This window comes from Equus quagga, chromosome 9 (genome assembly GCF_021613505.1).
Source record: "Equus quagga isolate Etosha38 chromosome 9, UCLA_HA_Equagga_1.0, whole genome shotgun sequence".
In the NCBI taxonomy this organism is placed as follows: Eukaryota; Metazoa; Chordata; class Mammalia; order Perissodactyla; family Equidae; genus Equus; species Equus quagga.
In genome coordinates, this window is record NC_060275.1 from 65,401,629 (window position 1) to 65,420,227 (window position 18,599).

Sequence of the window (18,599 nt, forward strand, 5' to 3'; positions counted from 1 at the left end):
CTGGGGGGGTTCCAAGGCTCACTGGGGAGGTACCAAGGCTCACCGGGGGGATACCGAGGCTCACTGGTGGGTACTGAGGCTCACTGGTGGGTACCAAGGCTCAGTGTGAGGATACCGAGGCTCACCGGGGGTACCAAGGCTCACTGGGGGGTACTGAGGCTCACTGTGGGCATACCGAGGCTCACTTGGGGGTACCAAGGCTCACTGGGGGGTACTGACGCTCAGTGAGGGGTACCGAGGCTCAGTGGGGGGATACCAAGGCTCACTGGGGGGTACCGAGGCTCACTGGGTGGTACCAAGGCTCACTGGGGGGATACCGAGAGGCTCGGTCAGGGGATACCAAGGCTCACTGGGGGTTACCGAGGCTTACTAAGGGGGTACTGAGCCTTACTGAGGGGAGTACCAAGGCTTACTAGGAGTGGGTACTGAGGCTTACTGAGGGGGGCACCGAAGCTTACTGTGGAGGAAAGGCCCATGGGTAGCAACGGCACCAGCCAGAACTCAAGATTCTGAGGGCTCGGAGCATAGCAGAGTTAAAGAGAGGCAATCAAAATGCATTTAAGAACCAGTCTGTAGGTTCTCTGAAAAACCATCATCTGATGAAGTACTCAATTCCAAGATCCTTTCTGCCATGCTATGTTCATTTTCTCTAACAAACTATTGTGATTATAATCACATCCACCCTGATTTTTAGATCATGTGGTTTTGGTGCAGGTGTTGCTCTGCATACAAGCCCTGCCCACTACACACACACACACACACACACACGTGCACAAATCCAGCCCTTGCCCCCATTCCTACTGGGCAGGGCCGTGGACGTGCACTTGAACAGGTCTGTGGGGTCATGTCTCCTCTCCCATTGGTGGATGCTGAGGCAGGTGCCATGGAATGTGCTAGGCCCACCCAGCACCCTGAAAACCAGGTAGGTGGGTATAGGTTTCCAGAGCAGGTCAAAGGCCGTGTGGTGGATTTCCTAAAGCACAAACGACGCACTAGCTTCCTGACCCAGGTCAGCCCTCCCAGACTGCCAGGCCTGAATGGACAATGCTGGGCATGGCGCCAGATCCTGGAGCTAAGCAGACACCTGGGGTCCATCTGTGATGCTTCCTGTGCCAGTACCTGCTCCCTCATCAATAGCTACCAACTTCAGCCCAGGGATGTTTCTCCCCTGTGGGTCCTCCCTTCCACCCCTGCTGCTGTGTCCTTGGCGTGGACCTCTCCAGCACTCCACAGAGGCCAGAGCCTCTAGCTGACCTCCCTGCCTCTAGTCTTGTCCCCAGGGTAGCCACAGAGCTGGCTCTAGAATGCACTCTGACCCTGCCCCGCCCTGCTGATGGCATCCAGTCTCTGCCCCTCAGCCTGGCACACCAAGTCCCCTGTGCCTGTGGTGGGCCCCTGCACCCCAGCCCAGCCTCCTGGGACTCCAGGTTGACTTCTGGGGACCCCAAACTGTTCACAGTCCCCTCAAGCAGCATGGATGCCCTTTTAAAGGTGTGTGACATCAGGCTGAGTGCTTTATGCCTGTCGTCTCAATTTCAGAAGCAGAGGCTCAGGAAGAGTAACTTTCCCAAAGACACAGCACATATGTGGGGAGGGCCAAGACTGGACAGGCCTTTCTGGCTCCACAGTCCTCGCCTGCCCAGGGCTTGCCCACGTCAGCGCCACTGACATTCGGAGCCAGCTCATTCTCTGTGGTGGGGCATCCTGTGCATTGCAGAATGTTAAGCAGCATCCCTGGTCTCCACCTACCTGGTATCAATAGCACCCAACCCAGGTGGGACAACCAAAAATGTCTCCAGATGTTGCTCAACAGCCCTTGAGGTGAAACTGCCTGGTGAGAGCCCCAGGCCTACCCAGCATGCCAGGCTGCCTCTGCTCATGCTGTCATGTGCCTGGCCTTCTCACCCCGTCGTCTGCCACCCATCTCTTCATTCAGGAGGACGTAACCCCGGGACATCAGCTCTAGGAGGCTCTCCCTGACTGCCTTGTACCCCTCTGCTCAGGCGGGTCAGGCTCCTCCCCTCTACCACTGTCCTCCATGGCCAGAACTCTGATGACTAGGGAGGCAATGGGGTTGGAGGGTGCCAGGGAAGAGTGAGGGCTCTGGAGACCATGGACCTTGTTCTCGTCCTGTGCAACCCTGGGTGACTGACTGGACACTCTGAAGGCCCCTTTTCCTCACCTGGAAAACGGGGGTGACACCATCCATAACAGGGTGGTTACAAGTACGCAATGACTTGATTTATGCAAAGCACTAAAACAGGGCCTGGTACATACTAAGCCCTCAATAACTAAATATTAGCATCTTAACCATTATTTTATTTATTTGGCCTCCTGAACTGTATTAATTTCATCCCCATCTTCCCAGTGCTCGGCACAAGGTGTGGTCCAGAGCAGGCTCTGAAAAATGCTTGCTGAATGACTGAATGGATGCATGATGTGTGGGTGCACGGATGCATGGATGAATGAGTATATGCAGAGATACACGCATGCACAGAAGAATGGGTGCATGGATATGGATGCATGTGTGCACGGATGGAAAGGTGCACAGATGAATGGGTACATGGATATAGATGCACACACGCACGGATGGATGGGTGCATGGAAGAATGGGTGCATGGATATGGATGCATGTGTGCATGCATGCACTGGGTGCACAGAGGGTTTGGTGAGTGGAGAGAGGGGGAAAGGAGAGAAGGGCAGATGAGAAGTGACCCCTGTACCACAAGACCTGGAGCGGGTCAGAAGACTTGCAGAACACGCACTTCCTAGCCACAGCTCCCTCCTAATAAAGCACATTCCACCACAGTGGGCCTCCCAGCCTTGTCTGTGATTTGGCTCCATGACAGTCTGCCATTATTACATTCAACAGTCAGGTATTTGACAAGGACACCAAGTAAGGGCACACACCGCGCAGGAATAGGTCACCTCATCCTGCTGCTGTTAAAACTCACACCTCATGAAGATGGTTGGTGATCAACGCAGGTCCCCATCACAGGGCTCTGTCTACACCACACCACAGCTAAGAGGAGGACAAAGGGATTTGAGAAGTCCCCTTCCTTAGCAGCCTCATTTCAGAACAAAGTATCAAGTCAGGCTCTAGCTGGGTCCGATCAAATGAGCCAGTGTCTGCAAGTCATATTTAAACAGGAACATATGAGGGGAATCCACAGGGGCAGGAAATTGCAAGCCTCCTCAGGGTTCCCCCAAAGGTCAGGAGCTAGACCCAGAGATGGCGCCCACAGGGGCCCAGGGCTCCAGGAGCCCCACTCAGTCCTCCCACTCTGGGCTGGTGCCTGCTGAGTCGTAGCAATCCCATCCAGATAGACGACAACAACACCCATCCCCTCTGAGTCAGAGAAGGGAATCCAGCAGAGACAGCCATGTGAAGTGGGCTTTGTGACCAGAGCGAACACGTCGGGGTGTAACGCAAACCTCATTAGAGGGAAAACAATCTGCAGTAGAAAGCTGTATCTAAAACACTTGGACTTAAATGGGAAAAAACTGAGGGATTTTTTTTTAAAAAAAGAGAATGCATAAAACTTTTTCTAAACTTGGAGCAGAATTTAAAGTCCCCTTACCTTAAGCTCACAGACAGAAAAAACAGTAACAAAAAATAGAAAATTACTAAGGAGATACAGACACCCTCTCCCACACTTCTTCCTGGAAGTGCGGTAGAGGGGGAAATCCCAGGGCTGGGTTCGAGTCCCAGCTCTGCCAGTGCATGGGCAGTGGGGAGTGAGTTCACTTCCGAGGCTGCCCTGCCACGTGCACAATGGGCCCACAGCAGCACCTTCCCATAGGTTGGGGAGCACCTTCGAGCCGCACTCCGGGAGGCCCCAAGCCAGCCTGACTGAAGCAAATGCTCCATCCACACCAGTCTTACGAAGCCCCCTGAGGGTACACGGTGTGATCAGGCCTCATAAGTGACTGTGGGGAGCCAGCCCAGGGCCGACCAAACTCAGGACAGTACAGGATGCAAGCGAACCACTTACCCTGCCCAGGACATCAAGAGGCAGCTTTGAGTTCATGAGAACTGGCTTGACTTTGTCTCCGGAGAGCAAGCCATTGATGGGTAAGAGGCTTTCAAAAATTCCGTCGAATTTTGCCTTTTCTTCCACCTGGTTGGAAAGAAACAGCCTGAGTGCGTGAGAAAGTGTGCCTGTGAGAGTCCAAAACAAGCTCTGAGCTGAGGCTGAACACAAATGACCAGGAGCCACCAGTGGCCTCGCTCAGAGCACAGGGCCGTCTCGGAGCACTCCCAGGACGAACTCCTTGAAGAAGGAGGCAGCTCTGGCGGCCAAGATCAATGGGAAAGAGGACCCAGCCCTGGGCCAGGGACACAAAGATCACCCTACCTACCTACTCAGGGCTCACTAGGACGAGAAAGGCAAAAGTGTGAACGGGTTTTAGTTCTTTAAGAAGAATAAGTAAATCTGGATATCAAGCCACAGAACTAAAGACTCAAATATAAAAAAAACCCAAAGACTTAACCAATTATCCAAATCAACTTTAAGCATAAGAAGTCCTCTGTGTCTCACAGTCATAAAATAAATATTAAAAGCTCCTCCTGGACAGAGTGAGGTCTGGGCAGGACTTACAGTGCAGACTAGCAGCTACTGCTGTTCTGAAGTCTGAAATGCAGGCAGCATGAGGAAGGGCCGTCAGGGAGGAGGGTCTGGGCAGGGCCCTGCAGTCTGCCCTCCTACGGAAATAAAGCCTGAGGCAAGTGGAACCGGGGACAGCAGAGCTCTCACCACCAGCCCTGACCACAGGCTGGAGGCACGGGAAGTGCTAAGAAAACACCCCCAAAAAGGGTCCATCGGCGGAAGAATGGATAAGCACAGTGCGGTCCATCCACACACTAGAATGTTAGCCCTAACGACATAGGAAGTTCCAACCCTGCTACAACATGGATGAACCTTGAGGACATCAGGCTACAAGAAATAAGCCAGACAGAAAAGGACAGATACTGTACGATCCCACTCATACGAGGCCCACAGAGGAGTCACACTCAGAGAGACAGAAGGTAGGACAGAGGGTGCCAGGAGCTGGAGGGCGGGGAGTGAGTGTTTTAACGGGACAGAGTTTCAGTTTGGGACGATGAACAAGTTCTGGAGGTAGATGGTGGGGACGGCTGTGCAACCATGTAAATGGACCTAATGCCCCTGAACTGGATACTTACAAATGGGTAAGACGGTGAACTTTACCTTACGTATATTCCACCAGAATTAAAAAGAAAGAAGAAAGAAAGAAGCAGACGCTGCATGCATGAGCAGCTGCGAGCGCTGAGAAGACAAATGCCCTGTGTCTGCCTTGAGCCTCTGGGATTTCCCTGATCCCTCAGACTCGCTTCTAGGTTCTTCCAGAAGCCCAGGAACATTCACAACAGAAAAGAACTTTTGGCACTTGGGGTTTGTCTCTCTTTCTCTGAACAGAATGCCGAGTCTCTTAGGAACGGTCAACCCCATCACGGCACCATTCCCACCCCTGACTGCTCTCTGCAAAGCTTTGCGGGCTCCTCAGCCACCAGCCCTCCTCCTGAGGCCTCAACTCGGCCCCTGCCAGAGAGGGCTGGAACAGTTCAAGGAATAAGATCTCTCTGGCACTGTTTTTCACAACAAAGCAGCTCTTTTTCAAAGTAGGCGTTGCAGAACTGGACTACAGAGAAGGAAATCCTCCGATACCGCGACCTCCACCAGCAAACTACGACTTCTCAACTCCTCAGTCACATAGGCCTCCTCCTGCCCTGTCTCTGCATAGACCTTCCCCATCTAAACGCTTCCAAGGAGAGAAGAGACCAACCGCATAAAACAAGACAAGAGCCCTCGACTGGGGGGGGGGGGGGGGGGGGGTCCTTATTTTACAGAAATACTATGATTAATGTTGCTTTTTAAGCCAAATAAAAGGAAATGTGACAATCTCTCACAAGTGGGGAGCAAGGAGGTCCCATTACCTGGGAGACCATCTCCCTGCCCCACGTGTGTTCCCTTGACGAGTAATTCCCCACTTACTAGAAGACGCCACTCATTCTTTAATCTCTAGAAGCAGTAACACAGCTTTACAGGCACAACATCCTCTGTCTTAAAAATAATACTAAGTGCTGAGAGAAGTTTTTCAAAAAGCAATGAGAGCATCAGAAACGAAGGCATTATAACGTGTAAACGGGCTGGAAATAAGAGACAGCTATGAAGACATGCTGGCAGTCTTCACGCCCGCAAGTTCTCACAATTTCCCCTTCCATCCTGATTAAAAAGCAACAAAACCCGCAGAACATGACCTAGAAATGCAAGATTTAAACTGTAGAATTTTAAGAACCCAGCTCCTGAAACTGCCTTAGCGGGCAACACCTAATTATAGTAAAAGGTTATAGCTGTTTCAAGATTCTAATTTGAAAAAGTTATTTCATCCAAATTCTGTGGCACACTCACTCTGAAACAAAACAGATAAATTGTCCTGCGAAACGTTTTGAACAACATCATAAATGGCTAAAACCATTACACGTGTACGACAGCCAGGGGTGCCCCTCTGGTCACTTACCCTCACAGCCCAGTGGGCCTCTGCAGAAGGCGGCGGGACCATCAGAGGGCTGCTGGTGTCGTGCTGTGGAGAGAGAGAGACATCCCGCCATGGTGCCACAGAAGGATGTGTTTATTGAAAGGATACACATTTCAAAGTGCTTTCAAAACAGGGGAAGGTCTCAAAAAGTTAAACACAGAATTACCATATGACCCAGCAATTCCACTCCCAGGTATGCACTCAAAAGAATGAATCCTTGTATATGAATTATGATGCCCACCAACAAATGAACACAAAATGGGGGAGACCAGACAAGGCATTCTCATTCAGCCATGAAAAGGAATGGAGCCCCAACATACACGACAATATGGACGAGCCTTGAAAACATCATGCTGAGTGAAAGAAACTGGGCACAGGATTCTATGAAACAGCCGGAACAGGCAAATCCATAGAAACAGAAAGCAGCTTAGTGGAGGCCAGGGGCTCAGAGAGGGGGAAATGGGGAGTACAGTGTTTCCTTCTGGGGTGATGAAAATGTTCTGGAACTAGATAGGAGTGATGGCTGCACAATATCGTGAATGCACGAAGTGCACCTGAGTTGTTCAATTTAAAATGGTTAATTTTAGGCTATGTAAATTTCACCTCAATAACAAAAAAGAGGGAGAGAGAAAACATGGAGATAGATGGATGGTGATAGAAGAATGTGAACTTGAAGGATTTTGACACTTACAAATTTAGGCGGCGGCATGTTCAAATTCAGATTGCTCAAGGTAACTTCATGACCACTCTGTGCACAGGCCACTAATCTCAGGGCAACATAGAAACCCTGCAAATCCAAAAAGGCGGGGAGGTGTAACTCCACGCAGCTGTCAGCAGCCGGGGGAGAGCTGTCTGCGGCAGCGAGCTCCGAGGAAAGAGGTATTTCCCTTCACTTCAACAAGGACTGCATGTGTGAAAGTCACTTACGGTGTCAGCTGGAACTGGTATTACCCTGGGAGCACGGTTTAAAGGACTATGCTGAAACAGACTCAGCTCATTGCATTCTGAACACTGTAAAATTCCAAATAAATGTACTTTCAAAAATAATGAGCTCCCAACATTTAGGAAATGCTAGATTACATATGTAGCACACTTAATATGTTTAAGACTATAAATGATGGTTCAAATAAGCGTTGATTTTTTAAAAATGGTTTGAAATAGGGCTGTTTCAGAATTGACACTCATGATTCACTGTGATCCCCTCGGCCTCTGTGACCAGGGCCCGCCCACTCGCCACCAGCCTGACATGGACTCCACCTCCCACGCAGAGACGAAGGCCCTGAGCTCGGCCCGTGGGGCCTGGGCTCCTCCCTGCCGCTTCCTGACCCAGAACCAGCCACACCACAGGCTTAGTGGACTCTGGAGGCCTCACTGAATTTTCAGTTGATCAATGGGCCTACGAACATGGACCTTTTTAAAGTTATAAACACAATTACGGTTCTTAAAACTTCTTCAAAGAGAGAAGCACAAGACCACCTTTCTCAGGCTGACCTCCACAGAATGCCCACACACCGGGCAGAAAAAAGGGGATGTAAATCAGTTTAGGGGAGCTGCATTAGGCAAAGTCAACAGGTTTCTTTTCCACGAGGCCCCTGAGAACCTCTACCGCACAGCGTGACTCTCGAGGGACGGAGGGACAGCTGACGGTGCTCTGCCAAGAGACCAGGTCAAGGATCTTGGGCACAGGAACAACACCCCTCGGAATGCAGCTTGGGGAAAGGCTGAACTAAATTTCAATATGACCATTTAAAATCATTTGTAAGTCCTACAACCTTCCATTTACAGAACAGTCTCGAAATGACAAAATTATGACGGAGAGAGGCCAGCAGTTGCCAGGGGTGAGGGTGTGACGACTGAGAGGCAGGACGAGGGGGATTCTTTGGGGTGCTGGAGCAGTTCCATACCCCGACTGTGGCGGTGGTGACATGAAGCTGTGCAAGTGATAAGATTACACAGAACTATATAGACCAAAAAACCCAAAACAGTGCATGCACAAGGGGTCAGCCCTGAGAAAGCCTCTGGTTGGGCACTGCGTCTGGCTCTGAGCACTGCGCTGCCATGACATATGCGGCTCTCACTGTGGGGAGCTGGTGAAGGATACACGGGAACTTTCTCAACTATTTTTGCAACTTACATGAGAGTCTGAAATTATCTCAAAATAAAAAATTTCGAAAACATTTTAACCACTTGTAAGCATACAAAATATTAAAAGATACGCTAACCATGAAAGATAGTTCCAAGTGTTCAAAAGACCTTTATTTCAAAATGAAACCCTCCCATTTTAACAGTCTGATGGCTGCCCTTATGTCTAGTAATACTTGTCAGTGGCAACAGTGAGGAAGGAAGTGCAGACGTGACCCGCCTGGGGGCTCTGGCCCAGCCCCTCCACTTGCTCTGTGTATACGTGTATATACCTGTTTGTCCAAGAACCCTTTACCTTCTGGGTCAGCCAAGTCCCATATCTGTGGAAACACAAAAATGCTTATGAGTGTGACCATTGATCATTGCCCCTTTATTCACAAAACAGGAGCTGCCATCGCCGCATGTGGGCCTTATGGTAGTCCAGAGAGGCCACACACTCGGAGCGCCCCTCCCTCCCACCAAGGGCACACTGCTGGTCAGCGGCAGAGGCCGGAGAACAGCCAGGTCCACTCCGCTCCAAAGCCGACATAAATCCTTAAGCTGTCAAGACCCCAAAAGCACACAGGCCTCTTGTCTGCCACCCAAGCAGCAGGTGGCGATTGCCAAGCATTTAGATCCACCAGTTACAGCCCTGAGAGGCTCGCAGTGGCCAGCCCACGCCCCAAGAGGAGTGTAGAGCCCAGAAAAAGGTGGTTGCACAGGCTGACCTTCACCTGCCAGTGGAGCCCTGAGGGTGGCCACAAGAGAGAAATCACTACCGTTCGTCACATACCTTCCCAAGGGTAATGTCTGAGAGCCCAGACTTCTTTAGAAAGAGTGCAGCTTCACTCGCCCCAACTCGCCCTGTGTACGCTGGGTCTACCTGGAAGGGGAGCAACACCTGAGACGAGGCTCAGCAGACAGGCAGCAGGGAAAACATCTCACGGACTATTGGCCAAGAATTCAGAGAACAGCAAGGGACTGACAGCGCCGCTGGGCTCCAATTCAGGATTGTGTTGTCCAGTCACTCGCTTTCTAGTTCAATCCAGAAAGACACCAGCAAAACTTACCTGCTTGTAATAAGATTCATATAATGGATTTCCAGTGAGAATCTGTAAACAAAACCACAGATACTGGTCAAAAGTGGACAGACCCTCTCTAAAAAGAAAAGTGTTGTCCTCTCAGTTTTTTTTTTTATAAAACATCAGCATTCTTTTGTTTGCTTGTTTTTTAAAGACTGGCCCTGAGCTAACATCTGTTGCCAATCTTCTTTTTCTTCTTCTTCTTCTCCTCCCCAAAGCCCCCCAGTTCACAGTTGTAGATTCGAGTTGCAGGTCCTTCTAGTTCTGCTATGTGGGACGCTGCCTCAGCATGGCCTGACTAGCAGTACTAGCTCCGTGCCCAGGATCCAAACTGGTAGAACCCTGGGCCGCCAAAGTGGAGCGCACAAACTTAACCACTCGGCCACGGGGCCAGCCCTCCTCTCAGTTTTGTCATTATCAAAGTACCTAATAGTGAAAATCAAAATGTATGCACTTTAAATGTCCTCTATACACAGACTGCACTCTATTATTTTCACACACAGATGTCACACTTACTTGATTCAAAGAAAGAAAATGCAAATGCTCTTTAATAAGTCCCAATTCCAGTGCAAACAACACAGTCATTCAGGAAGGAGCAGCAGCCCAGAGTCGAGTTCCATTCGCTGAACGATGAGATTTCAACGTGTCCGGGAGCTCAGAGCGGAAAGACACCCTTCTCCTTTGAGATTGGCCTCTAGCTCCAGAATCAGAGCAGGAGTTTCTGCTCGTCATCATGAATCACCAGACACGCAAGCTCCAGACCAGTTTCCCTGCCCCAGGAGTCATTCCCACCCACCCTGTCCTCTACCAGCCACCCAGGGACTGAACAAAAATGCACCCTGACTGGCCCCAACAGGGAGAGATCTAGCCAGGGGCCACTTCCATCATAGCAGGCAGGAAGTTCAAAGTCCTCGGCTCAGCACAGAAGAAGCTCTGAGTTCTAGCCATCGGATCCCTGAGTAGTCACTGTTCAGAGAAGGTAACCACCTCATCTGGGTCATGTGCCCAAGCGAGGCCCATCTGGATTCAGCCTGGCTGGCAGCTGAGCCCCAGCAGTTTCCACAGTGCCCACGGCCTTCTTCCCAACCGCAGTGAGTCGTCCCCCAGCGGGCAGGACGGGGTACTCGGAGGAGGTGAGAATTAAGCAGCTACTAAGATGTTGGCTAGAAAGAATTAGTGTGTTTTACTGCGGGAAAGGGAAAAAGCAGTCCGCAAACCTCCTGTTGATTGAATGGGCAAAGAAAAGTGAAGATGACACAGCTATACTTAATCACGTAGATGAACAGGTGTGGAAACAGCTAAAGAGAAAAGAGCTTGGACTGCGGAGTACCGGATGAGAGGTGGGCGACAGTGTTTGTTTTCAAAGTCTCTGAAGGCTTCACTGGATTTTTCATAATGAATAAGATTGGGGGCAGGTGGGTTCCTTCCAGTCACAGTCACTGGATTGGAACCAGCCCAACACTTAACCCTTGTGGCACCGTGAAGAGTCATTTCAGGTTAAAAATGCCACCCGGCTTACAGTCAGCTCCTCTGGGGGATCCCAGCACGTGCGCATGTATAAAGAAGAAAAAGTGCCGAGAACAATACCAAGACCATGAAAATAAAAGGAAAAGGGCACCGAGATCTGACAGGGGAGTGGGGAAAGCCAAACAAAGAAAAAGGAGAAAGAAGGAGAGAAATCCCGAAAAGCCAGAAAAAATAAAGAATTTGAAAAGCAAGAAAGGCTGCAGGGTGAGGAGTGCTGGCCTAAGAGAGGAAAGGGCTGACCCCAGTGAAGAGCAGGGGGAGGCAGGTGCATGGGACAGCAGTGCCCTGGCTGGCCGCCCGTCACAAAGACACGGCTACTGGGGGGGGCATCACCCTCGGCTTCTCATGACCTCAGACGGCAGTGTCCACCATCACACCCTGCGTGACCTCCTGGACTTAAAGCTCCACAGCCTTTCAAAGCACATCCCCCCAGAGGGGTAAGGCCAACAGAGGAAGCAGAGTTAGGCAAGCTGTATGTCATCTGTCAGTCAAAGTGACAGTGGCCAGGTCCAGGCAGCACATCACGTGCCACTGGCTCACAAGAGTGGAATGCACAGACCCCAGGGTCCCCGACCTTGATGATAAAGGTCCCCTTCCCACCAACAATCAGTAGGTGGCAGGTCTGAAATGCATTTCCAGTGGGATTTCTTTTAAGATCTCCTGGTAGGCAAGACAGAAGTTTCCAGGCAACTTTGATTTCAGTGACAAAAGAGTTATGGTATTTGGGGCACACAGGGTTAACAACTGTCTCTAACTTTCCAAATGCTTCTGAGCTACAAGATCCACCATCAAGAGAAACAATACCCTGAGTAGTCCAGAAAAGGCCCTGAAGCACCAACCATCTGTGCTAAGGGCTTATCCCACAGACGTCTGGGGCCAGGTGTTGATCCCAAACCATCGACAACCGACAGAAAACCAGACTATGCCTCAAGCATGCCTCTCCAACTACGGGAATCCTGTTTGGTAAACTGGGATAATGACAGCAGGCAGAGGTTTCTGTTTCATTACACAGACTACAGGTACTGCAAAAGCAGAAGAGGGAAAAAGAAGGGAAAACACCAGACTCTAACAGCCACTTCCTCTTGCCACACTGTGTCCTCCCAGGGACAGCGGAGACACGCCTGCCAACTGCCTGATACGCCATTGCAACAGAGCTGAGGACGCACGCTACTAACACCACAGATCCCCCAGTGACGGGCAGTCTCCGTGGCTGGCCCCTGTGCACAGACCTGGGTCACAACCAGCACACCATTGCAGGCAGCCGCTCCTAGAGGGCACATCATGGCTGCTGGGACAGAGCCGTCTGCATACTAAGCACAGGCAACAGGGCTGCCTGCCCATGTCTGACCCCAAATTGAGCCAGGGCCAAGGGAGAAAGGGAACGGGCCAGGGGACAAGGTTTTCAGTGTAAGAGGCTGCAGAGCACTTGGCAATGGCTTCAAGAATGGAAGCAAGATGGAGCCAGCCGGGATGGCATTCTCCATCGCCAGTCCATGGTGCTAAGATGCCATCTCCACCTCCGCAGCGTCTGATTTATGGATGAGGCACAATACAACTGTCATTCTACCTTTCAGTTGCTCAGCGTGTCTTAACGTACTAAGATAGAGAACATGGAAAGTTACTGTGGCCTCTTCACTCTGCCCTCCAGCCCAGACACAATTTCCAAGTGGAGCGACAGGGAAGGGAGCACATCAGAGAACAAGTTCATGTCCTTCTGCTGGGAAGGCTGCAAAACACCACAGTTCACACGAGTGCATGCGATTTTAACACTGGAGAAAACCATCTTGAGATGAGGAACCCAGGAGAACCACTTTGGAGGGGGACCCTCTGAGCATCAGGATTCTAGCCACTCCTAATCCTCCCAGGACTGAGTCCACCCAGCTCTGACGCTGCGTTCGTCCACGGCAGGACTCCTCCTAACACTTAGGCCTGGACCAGAATTCCCATTCTGCCAGAAGTATGCTCTCTCACGCAACACAGAGCAACAATCACCGGCCTTGTTTGTCTCAAAACGACATTTCTAAAGCAAATTGGTTTTCACTTTAAAACTTTGGAAGAGTATCTATAGCTCCTTGTTCTGATAAATCGTGGATCACATTTAGTGAGCACTTGGTTTTCAACCAGCACCTCATTTAATCCTCCCAGTGACGCTGTGAGATGGGAAATACTGTTGGCCCCAACTTACAACTGGGGAGTCTGAGGTTAGCTTGCCCAGGGCCACAAACCTAATGAGTGGCAGAGCCAGAGGAACATCCAGATTGTGTGGCCCTAACCTACTTCACACCCTGCAAAAACAGCTCAGGTTTGGCAGTCAAGAGCTGGGCCACAGCACGGCCTCGCACGCATGCTTGCCTGGGAAAATGCATGTATGTGATTATGTGATGGTGCATTTTATCCAACAGAAGAGGTCAAAGTGCAAGACTCGACCTGAGCATAAAAACTGACCTGCAAACAAGCACAGCCTGCCATTTCCTCAGGAACACTGAGATCCCATAATGGCTGTTTTTTCAATGCTGTTGCTAAGTTCTGCAGGAAGTTAGGCACGTAACACCAAAAGACATTGTGGTCTGAGTTCCTACTTGGAAAACCAGATGCTGATGCAAAAACAGGGCCTGGAGAAGTGCTCATTGGATGATCCGCGTACAGTTCCCCTCACTGCTTGCACAACCCTATCTTGGCTGTGTGCACAGCCACACTCTGCAGCTGATGGAGCTGGGACTTAACCCAGCAGCATTCAAAAAGCATCAGGAAATCCTGGGGCATCCCTCACCCCCCAGGAACTGACTTCTCTCCGATTGCCCCGTCAGAGGTTTCTAAAGCAGAAGTAAGGTAAACATGGCCAAGAAAAGGAAAACCCAGATGTGAGAAAGGGCTTTTATACATCATAAGGAAAGGACAGACAGCCCAATGAAAAAATGAGCAAGCGATGAGAAAAAGGCAACTCAGAAAGAAGAGATGCAGCAAAGTTAAAGGGAAATGTTCAATTTATGTATTGCAAAATAGAGGGAAACGCCACTGTTTGCTATCAGGTTGGCAAAGTCAAAGAGAGGTGCTATGCAGGGTCGGCCAAGGTGGAAACGCACGTCGTGGGCCCTGCCAGTGGAAAGAGAAACTGCATGGCCTTTCTGGAGGGCAGTGCGCCTACGTGCGGGAAATGCATATGCCCCTGAGATGCAGGTTTAATGGGATTCCTACCAAATTCCAGCTAGATTTTTTTGTAGATAAAAATAAGATTATTCTAAAATGTATATACAAAGGCAAAGGAACTGAAACAGCTAAGACAACTTTGAAAAAGAAAAAGAAAGTGGGAGGAATGAGTCCACCTGATTCCAAGGCTTGCTATACAGCTGCAGGAATCAAGACAGTGCGGCACTGCCAGAGAGACGGACACGCAGAACCACGGAACAGAACAGACAGCCCAGGAACAGACATACCCAGACATGCCCAACGGCTTCTGACAATGATGCAAAAGCCATTTAGGAGGAAAGAGGGCTGCGCGACAAATGGCGCTGGACAACTGGACATCCAGAGGAAGAAGACGAGCCTCGACAGAAGTGTCACTTTATACAAACATTAACTCCAAATCACCGACTTAAATGTAAGACCATACAACTTTTAGGAGAAAATATTCAGGATTGAGGTCTAGGCAAAGAGTTCTTAGACTTGGTACCAAAAGTCTGATTCATAAAAGGAAAAAAAAAATCAATAAATTGGAGCTCATCAAAACTAAAAATGTTTGCTCTGTGAAAGATCCTGATAAGAGGCTGCAAAAACAAGTGACAGACAGGGAGGAAATATTTGCAAACCACATATCCAACAAAGGACTGGGGTCTGGAATCTATAAAGAACTCTCCAAACTAAAAAGCAAACAATCCGAGAACATGGGTGAAAGACAGGAAGGGGCACTTCACCCAAGAGGAGCTACAGGTGGCAAACAGGCCCATAAAAAGATGGCCAGCATATCGTTAGCCATTAGGGAAACACAAATTAAAACCACAGCAAGGTGCCACCACACTCCTGTCAGTGGCAGAATAAACAGCAGGATAAATAGTGATGCAGGTGAGCATGCAGAGAAAAAGGTACCACTCCTCTGGAAAACAGCTTGGCAGTTTGTTCAAAAAATCTAAACATGCCACTATCACACGACCCAGCAATTGTCCTGGGCATTAATGAAGACTGAGGCTCATGTAATACGCTGTACTCAAATGTTTACAGCAGCTTTCTTCATTTTTACCCCTAAGTGGAAACACCCCAGATGTCCTTCAGTGGGTGGGTGGTTAAATGAACTGTGGTCCCGCTGCACCATGGAATATGACTCAGCAATGAAAAGGAATGAGCTACTGATACCTGCAACAAGCCGGAAGAATCTCCAGAGGATTATACTGAGTGAAAAGGGCCAATCTCCAGAGGCTGCATACTGTAGGATTCCATTACACAACATTATTAAAAGGCTGCAGTGACAGAGATGGACAGAGCAGCGGCTGCCAGAGGAAGGGATGGATGAGAGGGAGTGCGAGTGCCTATACTAGGACAGCAGGAGGGACCCTGCGGGGATGGAACTGTTCTGCATCTGACCGTAGCCATGTCAGTGTGGTGGGTGAGATGGTGTGCCAGAGATGTGCAAAATGTTACCACTGGGGAAACTGGGTAAAAATTACACAGGATCTCTCTGCATTATTTTTTACAACTGCAGGTGAATCTACAATTATCTTAAAATTTAAAAATTAAAAAACAAGACAGGAAACTTCACAACCAAATCCAAGGTGACATTTTCAGACAATCAGGGAAATCTGAATACAGACTGAGTACTGGGTAGTACTAAAGAATTACTATAATTGTGTAAGGTGTGATATGGCATTATGGTTATGTAAAGAAAAATGTCCTTACCTGTTAGAGATGCATATTGAAATACAATTCTCAGATTTAAAAAACCCTCAGAAATAAAAATGCATACGGGGAGGTCAAAGGATACAAAGAGATTGCAAAGAAGTGCAGAGAGATTTGCAAAACACTGACATCCGTTGTAAATGGGTGGTGGGTACAGGGAGGTCATTGCACTCTTCCCTCTACCTTTACTGTGCTTAAAATGTACATAACTAAAGACCAGCATCTGATGTGTTTCTGCTTTGGCCAGGGTCCCAAAGGAACAAGCAGCTTCAGGTTTAAGTGTGATAAACAAAGAGGAGCTTTAACACCCACAGGATCGTATGTTTGTCAAACAACAAAAACTAGCATTTCTTTAACACACAGGCATGCACACGCGTACACACATGTATGCCTTCCCACTACTGTAAGGTCTCCTGCTGGGAGCCTACCCTGAAGAAGTGACCAGATACGCAGGAGCGAGGAAGGGCAAGGGGGCTCCCTCAGTTCGCCCAGCTGGAGGGTGGGGACTGCAGGTGACAGCAAAGGCCTGAAAACCATCCTCGACTGGTGAAGCCAATAATAAACCGCCTTATCTCCACAAGACAGAAAACCAGAGCAGGGAAAATGGTACAGGCAGAGCATTTATGAGTAGGGAGCAATGCTCAGATACCTCCTAAGCGAAAAGGGAGGGTGAAACCAGCACACAGTTACGACCTGGCTGGAAGCACGTGGCAATCAGATCCACGTGGACCTAAACCTGGCAGGAAGGACACCGCAGGCAACAGCGATTCCTACCAGGGAACTGCTTGCCTAACTCGCAGCTTTCTGAGTTCTCCGGTGTTCTACATTAGCACATGTGGCTTGTAAATAGGGCATTCAAGGAGAGGAGAGAAGTGCAAGGAGAAGAGGGATCTGAAGGAAGACACACGGTTCTCCTCTGGGGCCCAAATGACTGCCATGCCGAGGGACCAGCCAAAGATGACATGTCCACCCATTGAGCACAGATGAACTCAAGGCCTGCAGTTAGGACATGACACGGGGGTAAGGCCTGCAGCCCCTACCTACAAGGAGAACCAAGGAGCAAGCAAACCACAGCTGAAAGTTTAGCCATGCAATGAAATGTCAAGGTGAATAATACAGCTGGAGCAAGTTCAGGGCAAGGAGCTATGAGGAGGGGCTGGAAAGGTCGGGAAGGGGACAGGAACACAGACTCAAGGTGTGAAAGCTCCAAGGCTCCGGGGAGACCATCACTCTCAGGTCCATCTACCAGAAATGGAAGTGAGGGAGAAACAAAGGTTACTCGAGGCAGGCTTCCCATCCAGACACACTGCCCTATGTAGGATGCAGGACCTGTGCCAAGCCTGAAACTGACAAAGAGATCAACTTCACCACCCACCACTGTAACCCTGTGCAACCATGGAGAGGGTGAACAGCCTCTCTGTGCCTCAGTTTCTTCATTTGGAAAATGAGGATGAACATTCCCACCACCGGAGACTAGCATAGAGTGAACACTTGTCAAATGCTGGCTGTTTCAAGTTCTGTTCTCTCCCTCGTCACTCTCCTTCCACCAGCTCTCCACAAAAACATGTCCTATCTCCAGAAACGCGCTCTCTGCAGCTCTGCCTAGACCTCACTCCTCCCTGCATCTCAGAGAACAGCCCCAAGTCCATTCTGTCTTTCCTTCCTCCTTAGGAGGGACAGGCCCTGAGTGACTCCCAGGGGTGATGGCTCAGGAGTAGGTGCCTCCTACACAGCAGGGCACAAACACCTTCCTGAGGGGTGCCCACTTCCCACAGCACTCCCAACTCTCCCCAAGTGTACCCTGAACCTTCCCAGATTTCCTCTGCTACATCAGCTACCCTGGGGTTCTAAGGGCCCTGCCATCTTCTGATCTCTGGTCTGACATTTTGCCGTCAATTAACCGCGCACACAGCCCAGGACTCAGGGATCCCCAAGACAGGTCTGGTCAGCAGCTCTCTGTGTCTCCCCACTCCTCCTCTCACAGGTGGGTCATCAGCCTTCCAGCGCCCACTGCTCTCTATATAGAGCCTCTGGGCAGCAGGCACCCAGCTAGCCCACAGGATTCCACCTTGAGTAAAAAGACAGTCCCTGCCAGCACGGAGCAGAGAGTCACTGTCTGGTCAGGGAACAAACGCCCAAAGGTAGAAGAGCGAAGGCGCTGGCAAGAGCAGCAGAGGAAGGGAGCTCTGTCCTGCTGGGGAGGGGGGAGGGATTACGTGGACAGAGCAGTGAGGGCAAGCCTTCCGACCCCCTCCTCACTCTGACATACCTCAGCCCAGATCCCAGCCAAACCTGCCAGCTGGACCCTGCCTTTGCCTGGTTCCCCTCTCCATTCCATTCGGCACTCAGTCAATCCCCTGCTCGAAAAGACCCTCCATGGTTGCTGAGGGGGTGTGAAGTCCCAACCGCAGGGCTAGCTCTTAA

General features: G+C 50.1%; 1 protein-coding gene across 20 annotated transcripts in view; it reads right to left on the reverse strand.

Annotated features, from left to right (window-relative positions):
- Nucleotides 1–18,599, reverse strand: part of EPS15L1 (epidermal growth factor receptor pathway substrate 15 like 1) — a 93,501-nt gene that overhangs the window by 64,387 nt on the left and 10,515 nt on the right. For 7 of the 20 annotated variants that reach the window (XM_046671036.1, XM_046671032.1, XM_046671043.1 and 4 more), the window contains exons 1-7: nucleotides 10,278–10,509; nucleotides 9,750–9,791; nucleotides 9,473–9,562; nucleotides 8,973–9,020; nucleotides 7,250–7,345; nucleotides 6,541–6,603; nucleotides 3,996–4,121 (exon numbers count right to left, since the gene is read on the reverse strand). In XM_046671036.1, the coding sequence (XP_046526992.1) occupies nucleotides 3,996–4,121; nucleotides 6,541–6,603; nucleotides 7,250–7,345; nucleotides 8,973–9,020; nucleotides 9,473–9,562; nucleotides 9,750–9,791; nucleotides 10,278–10,346 (534 nt within the window). In that variant the 5' untranslated portion in view covers nucleotides 10,347–10,509. Of the gene's footprint in view, nucleotides 1–3,995; nucleotides 4,122–6,540; nucleotides 6,604–7,249; nucleotides 7,346–8,972; nucleotides 9,021–9,472; nucleotides 9,563–9,749; nucleotides 9,792–10,277; nucleotides 10,512–18,599 lie in introns of those variants that run through there. The other 13 variants (XM_046671038.1, XM_046671044.1, XM_046671045.1 and 10 more) reach the window with 7 other exon arrangements.